This window comes from Canis lupus, chromosome 2, assembly GCF_003254725.2.
Source record: "Canis lupus dingo isolate Sandy chromosome 2, ASM325472v2, whole genome shotgun sequence".
NCBI classification, from domain to species: Eukaryota; Metazoa; Chordata; class Mammalia; order Carnivora; family Canidae; genus Canis; species Canis lupus.
In genome coordinates this window covers 47,040,528-47,047,779 of record NC_064244.1, presented here as the reverse complement: position 1 = coordinate 47,047,779, position 7,252 = coordinate 47,040,528, and the positions used below count along the sequence as shown (strand labels likewise).

At 39.4% G+C, this 7,252-nt stretch overlaps 1 protein-coding gene and 1 long non-coding RNA gene across 45 annotated transcripts in view; both read right to left on the bottom strand.

The window, feature by feature from the left end:
• LOC112660539 (uncharacterized) overlaps positions 1-7,252 on the bottom strand; it is a 270,043-nt gene that overhangs the window by 192,013 nt on the left and 70,778 nt on the right. The window lies entirely within an intron of this gene.
• On the bottom strand, positions 4,978-6,262 carry LOC112660538 (nucleophosmin-like). Its single transcript, XM_035713061.2, has one exon. The coding sequence runs from the start codon at positions 6,178-6,180 to the stop codon at positions 5,296-5,298; it is 885 nt and encodes a 294-aa protein (XP_035568954.1). The 5' UTR covers positions 6,181-6,262; the 3' UTR covers positions 4,978-5,295.

Here is a 7,252-nt window from a genome sequence, read left to right as displayed (position 1 = left end):
AGACAGGACTTGAAAACCAGACCAACATAACATGGAAGAAAAGGACATTTTCACAGCTGCCATGGAAGGCAATTCCAGGGAAAAACTAGGCACTAGGAGTAGAGGACAACAAATGGGGGAGGAGTGGGTCAGGAGGTGCCAAGAGAGATGTCTGCAAGATGGGGAAACTGAGGGATGACCCACAACCTGCCATATTTGAACATTCTGGGGGAGATCTGGACTCTGGGAAGAGTTTGGGACTGATTTAGTGGTAAATACATAAAGAATAGAATACACACACAGAGTGTGTATTCCTTTGAGGTTAGAGAGTTTTGCAAGGAATGAGATCAAGGTCCAGAAGTGTTATAGGTACGATAATGTCAACATTAAAGCTGTTCCAACAGAAACTGTGGTACAGCTCTATAACTGAGATGGGTGGGTTGGGAGATGGAAAGGGTACCTGGTAGGTGGGGAGGAGGGGAGCAGTGCAAGACTGGGAAGTGTATAGATAATGCCTAAAAGAGAAGACTCCAGAAGAAATATTATTAACATGCGTCTTAATGATGGAGGTGTAAATATAAGTAAAGCGTTCACAATGACGGTCTTACAGAACCATGCATGTCTTTACTGTGTGTTTGTGTGTGTGTGTGTCTGCCCATTTCTTTCATGAAAAGTGAGAACTAAGTTAAAAAATATAAGGAAAGCATTTTGGAAAGCAAATTGATCAAGGGTGAAAACATTTACTTGTTGAGCAAATGATCTTTATTCCAAAAGGTCAAGGCTGGGTATGTGTGTACATGGCTGGATGGCTCCTCCTCTGTGAAGTACCTGATTAGACAACTCTCTGAAGACATATTTCTAAATCATCTTTGAGACTCAGGGTGGTTTAATAATTCTATAGTCTTAATCATGGCAGAGGCACTTCATCACCAGGGAATGATGCCTAGAGCTTTAATGATAAGAAAGTAATGGATATGCTCATTGCTCAAGGCCTCCTTCCTCCATCCACCAAGAAATCGTACTGAAAGCCAGATACATGTTAAATTCTTTGCAGATTAAAAAAAAGTAATAATAGGCCTCTGTGTTGTGCTACAGAGTTACCTTTGGCTAAAATCATCTCCTTGGCCATTTATCACTTTGCTCCCCAAGCCTTGGACTCAGGTGGGAAGCAGATTGAGTCATTTGTAAACCCCATTAATTACAGATATACAAGACATAGCTTCTTTTATCCTCCTTTCTCCAAAAGGCAAACTGTGATTTGTTCCCTTTTCTATGACCTACACAAAGTAATCTTCCCAAGTAATATTAACATTTAGAATACACAGTCCCTCCAATGATCACTGGACCCATTGGTTACTCATCCTGAGCACCAGATATTAATGACATTTTAAAAACATCCATGCCTGGCTTCCTGAGGTCCCTCTAGAGACTCGAGAACACACTGAAAGTACAGAAAACTTACTTTGTTCTTGAGGAGACTTTGTAAGAGCAATTTTTTCAAAGATGAGAGGATTCTTGAGTATTTCTGCCATATAGATTTGTGGATGTACTGAACTACAGTTATTTTCATGAACTATATGCTTTATTTGACCACATTCATATAGAAGGCATTCCCCAAATACCCATGGACATGATAGAAACATAAACAAACTGAAATGAAAAGATATGCCCACATATCTGGCTAACAGAGGGGAATATTCTGAGCCTCTTACTGTACTTTTTCTCTGTTGTCTGGGTTCCCATCCTACTCATTACTCCAGGCTGTTGTGTATCATTGTAAAGAAACAAAAAAATGAATAGTACTGACGGTAGGTAAAATGATCAAGTGTGGCTCCTGGCTCTCGACTTCCATTACCTGTATCTTTCCTGGTTCTTGAAAGGTCATTTTGGCTCCACAGCGGCTGACACCATTATAACGTGGGCTGGGGCAACTGGCAGAATTCAGAGGGTTGGTATTAAGAGATTGGCTTCTCAGACTTGAAGTAGCTTTTGGCTGCACATACATAGAATTGACTGGGAGCAAAAAGCCAGATGCCTACTAAGTTTTTAGAGGGCTCTATTGCTTAAGAAATCCCAAATCTGGCTACCAACAGCTGGTGATGGCTTTTAGGTATTCCTCAGGACCCGGAAATGGAACCAATAAGAAATATGTTTATTTGTCTTTGATGGTGTGGGTTCAACACTTTTTCCTGGGGTATAAATGGGAAGCTCATAGTTTTAGGTGCAGCAGGAGGAACCCTGCCGCCATTAGAAATAGGTAAGTTAAAAAAAAAAAAAAAAGAAATACGTAAGTTCACCCATCTCTTTCACCATGCTCAAAATTCAACTCCTCCAGGAAAATATTTGGAGAATCAGCCTTGTTAAAAGTCACAAGAGCAGCCTTTGGCCAGGGAGAAGCAGAGTTTGGCCTCCTTAGATCTAAGTGGGAGATGTGTACCTGGATTCACTAACCCACCCAACACCTCAATGCCAAAGGAGCGATTCTACAAAAGGGAATCCATGTGGTACTAGGAAGAGGAGAAACTACTGAAAGACCACATATACAAACACATACCCCTTTCCTCCCAACCTCAGACCTCTATATATCCAACAATACACCATTAAAAAGTGTTAGTTGATAAAGGCTTAAAGAGCCTTAAATGTTTGTAACAAACAATTATTAAGAATAACTCCATCTTTGTGATAATCCAATAAAGTAAAAATTATACCGCCGTTTAAGATGACAAAACTGAGGTTCATACAGATAAAAATTATCTTCCCACAGTCAACCAAGTAATAAATGAAGAAGCTGGAATTCAATCTCAGTTCTATTTGACTTCACATGGATGCTAGTGCTACAATACTGGGGAAATCCCAGATGCAAGCAGGGCAAATTAACAGACCTGATGTTGGAGGGAAAAAAACTATCACATTTATTAGCACACTGTAACTGTGAGGGCTTATAAGACATTTAAAAATTGACACTAAACTTGGAAAAATGAGATCTACTTGCCACAGATCAGGGGAAAAACAAAGAATCAGTTTACTTAAGACTAAAGAGAAGGTAGGTTTCTTTAGCATCTTCCATGAGGACAATCAGAAGAGTGTGGTCAGAGAATTTTCAAGTTTGCTGCATGACATGAACAAAGAGGTGACCAACCTTTCAGGACTCTTCAGGTTTCTGGCTGCTAACCACTGACAGTTTAGGTCATGAGCAGGGAGCCCTCAAGAATGGGATGGGTACTTCTATAGAAGAGAACTCTTCTGCTGTTGGAGGATACAATTAGAAGAGGGCCCTACAAAGAACCTGGCCATGCTGGCACCATGATCTCAGACTTTGAGCCTTGAGAAGTTTTTTATAAGCCAGCCAATCTGTGGTACTCTGTTATAAAGCTTGACCCAAGACACAGTATCCCTGATTCAAGTAGACTCATCATTAATTATACTGCTTAGATGAGATCTGGTGAACAGGGAGATGGGCTTCTCACTAACCCTCACTGTACTCTGCATCCTCATTGATAAAACAAAGACGTTGAACACAATGATCTGTAAGTTTTCCTTGTATCACTAATATTTTGTGAGTTGGCAAGTACACAATTGCATTTTATGGTGTTAGGTTTGACAACAGGTAATTTGTACTCTTCCCAGGCAGCATGTGACAACTTAGGAGCTCTCCTTCTGGTCACCGAGCTGCAGAATAAGTTGCCCGACTATAAAGGGGGCCATCTTCCCAGGGGATCTCCCTTTTTTCTGATGTAATTTTCTGATTCTCATGTCCTTTCTTCCACCTTGTTTAGCTTGTATTTTAATGACTTTTTACCAGCCAAGGATAAACCGGCAGTTGTCCTTGGGCACAGTACTCACCCCAGGGAGCATTCTGGAAATGTGTGGACTTTTTGGTCTTTTAGTATAGTAAAATCTGAACATTTAAATGTTAAAACACATGGAAAAAAACCATTAAAACACATGGATTTTCTTTTCGCCCATTACTTAAAAAGTTTTTTTTGTATAACAAGGCATTATACATATAATAAATATTATATATGTTAATTATGTGGACAGGTAGGTTATGTATCTGTGATTTTCACTTTAGGATAGCATAGAGAACATTATATAATATTTATTATAAGAAGGATATGGTATGGTTAAGGATCACCACTATAAACATACGATGAGGCTAACGTGGATTGTAATAGGAAGAAAGGAAAGAAAATGTTTTCCATTTGCTTAATAATAGGTACTGTGCTTTGCTCTGTATGCTATCTCATTTATGTATGCTAGCTCATCCTTCTAAGGTAGGTGGTCTTATTACTCCCCTTCCACATTTGAAGGTACTGATGCTTAAGGAAATATATTAACTTCTTCATTCCTTCATCGAATCTTCATCAAATATTTTGGTGACTGCTACGTGCATTACAGGGGCTTGGGAGAGAGTTGGGGACAGAAAAGACACAATTTCTGCCCTCAAGGAACTCACACTTTAGTAGAGAGATGATTAAGCAAAGCAATAATAAGGCAAGTCACATCACATTGGGTGTCATGACATGTGAATGAAATGCCTTGAGAAAACTTGCCCATAGCTAATCTGTGGATTCGATTAGATTGGGAGTGGGGGTGGGGGGTCCACATGAAAACAGACATTGCTTTTTTGACTGAAGTAACCACTGTACTACCATTACTAGTATCATATTACAAGGTTGTCACCTCTTCTAAGGTTGTCTAGAAAGGTGCCTGAATGTGTGAATGAGAAACCAAGGAGAAAAAGCTGTTGCAAGCAACTATTACCAGACATTTTTTTCCTGTTCCCTTCTGGTCAGATGCAGCTTTTTTCTCTCTGCACACCTAACACTAGTACTGTACAACAGTTTCTAGTTCTGTACTTCATTACCTTAGTTTGTAATATTACTAATACTTATTAAAATGCACTTCTAAAATGTTAAGTATCAAATACTGTTAAATGTTTTCCTGGTTTCTCAAGTGTGGTTTTCTTTTTCTTTTCTTTTCTTTTTTTTTTTTTTTTACTTTATTAAAATACTGAGTTTATTTCACATGTATATTTTTGTCTCCCCACCATTTCCATTTGTCTGACCACCACTACTACTATGTCCTATCATAACATTCCATACATACTTAAAACCAAGCAAAGGGTGGAGTTCCATCTTTAAAAACTAAACAGGCATTTTGGACAACACATTCTTGGCAATGGAACCTGGACAACATTTATCAGACACGGTAGGGAAAGTTCTCACTCTGCATTATAAAAAGGACAGCCAGATATCAACTGTTACAGAAATGAAAGAAGACGGAAAATTTTAACAAACTGTTTAAACTATTTTCTTAAAGAGACTTCCTCCACTGCCAGAGATCTTGAATAGCCTCTTGGTCAGTCATCCGGAAGCAATTCTTCACATAATTGATGAACTTGGCTTCCACTTTGGGAAGAGAACCACCTTTTTCTATACTTGCTTGCATTTTTGCTTTAATGTCTTCTACAGAACTAGGTCCTTTCGGTGTTTTGGGAGTCTTTTCCTGTTTTTTGAAAGATTCTTGACCTTTTGTTCTTGGTGTTGATGGTTTTGAGTCTTTTCCATTCTGGTTTGATTTTTGTGCATTTTTGGCTGGAATATCTCGTATAGATTTCTTTACTGGAGCCTTTTCTTCAGCTTCCTCATCATCAAAATCATCATCATCATCATCATCTTCATCATCGTCGTCATCGCCGTCGTCATCATCATCTTCATCAGCAGCAAGTTTTACTTTTTTCTGTGGAACCTTGCTACCACTTCCAGGGGCAGAACGCTTTCCAGATATACTAAGAAGTTTCACATCCTCTTCTTCTTCATCTTCTGACTCTGCATCTTCCTCTACAGCTACTAAGTGCTGTCCACTAATATGCACAGGACCGGAACCACACTTCAACCGTAAGACCACAGGTGGTGTTATTTCAAAGCCCCCAAGGGACACCGTTGGCTGTACAGACATTTTCAAAGTTGCCAGAGTGACTTTAATTGGACTGCCTTCATAATTCATTGCCTCTGCTTCAACAATGTGCAATTCATCCTTTGCACCAGCTCCCAAACTGACTGTTCTTAAAGATAACTGGTGCTCATTTTCATCATTATCCACCTTAAAGTGGTAATCTTTGTCAGCCTTTAGTTCACAACCAAAAAGATAGTTCTGGGGCCGCAGGGGGCTGATGTCCATGTCCATTGAATCTTCCATGGGGCGGTGGCACACACTTAGGTGGGAGAGAAGGTGGACGGAGACACACGACTACCGTTCCTCAGAACAGCCGCGCAGGAAGGAATCACAGCAGGGTCAAGTGTGGTTTTCAGAAACAGCCTCAGTTTTATTCCCCTGTGGAAATCTAGCTGTCATACCCAACTTCTGATAAGTGCACCCACTCTATGAGGTAAGAAATATGTGTGCTAAAAACCCGGATGTAGACACTCTTAAAGATGAAACAGCAGGGGCTTTGGGCCAGACATCTGGAAAAGTGATGAGACCCATTCCATGGATAAGTGGTAGAGAGGTTCCCAAGCCTTCTGTTAAAAAAGGGAAAAAAATAGCCAACAGGTAGAAAGAGCTGACCTACAAGCCTAAAATATAGTCTGTGAGAATGCTTGGGAAAAATTTAGGAAACTAAAAAACTTGGAAAGTTATGTTCTATCCAGTGTTGGAATATCTAATGACTTCTACAGTGAGATAAAGATTAGAGAAAAAGATCTGCAGGTCTTTTTAGATCTTAAAACTCTGTTCAAGTTGTATATTCCTTTAAACAGAGTAGCAGGCAAAGCTTATGTTTGGTCTTTTAATCATGATTTCTACTCTCCAGAAAGAAAAAAAAAAAGAATGATCTAGAAGAGACAGCTCTTCTCTAGGGGTCCTGGTGACAGCTGCGAACGAAGTCATCCTCCTGGTGCTCTTAACTACAGATCCAGCAAGACTTGTGATACTGTGGCTATTTTCCTTAAAAATATTTCTCCCCAGAGAAATAAAAAGCTTCAGGAGGACACACCCGGTAAACTCCAGCTTCTAACATGATGACATCCCCACCTAGGCACCATGCAGAGCTCTCATAAATTCTTAAAGTAATGTGGACTTTTTGGTAAAAAAAAAAAAGTAAACTGAAAACACATCAAACACTGAGTTATCTTTTTCACTCATTCTTTCTCTTTTATGGGATGTTCTTCAAGATCCTCAGAGATAAACAATATTCTAACCCTGTGTTTACTATTCAAAACGGCTATGGCAAATAAAAGGTAATTTTACATATATTCTATAGAAATTGTCC

What these genes read in the sequence shown, in the direction of transcription:
- LOC112660538 (XM_035713061.2), bottom strand. Translation starts at nt 6,180, where the DNA reads ATGGAAGATTCAATGGACATGGACATCAGCCCCCTGCGGCCCCAGAAC.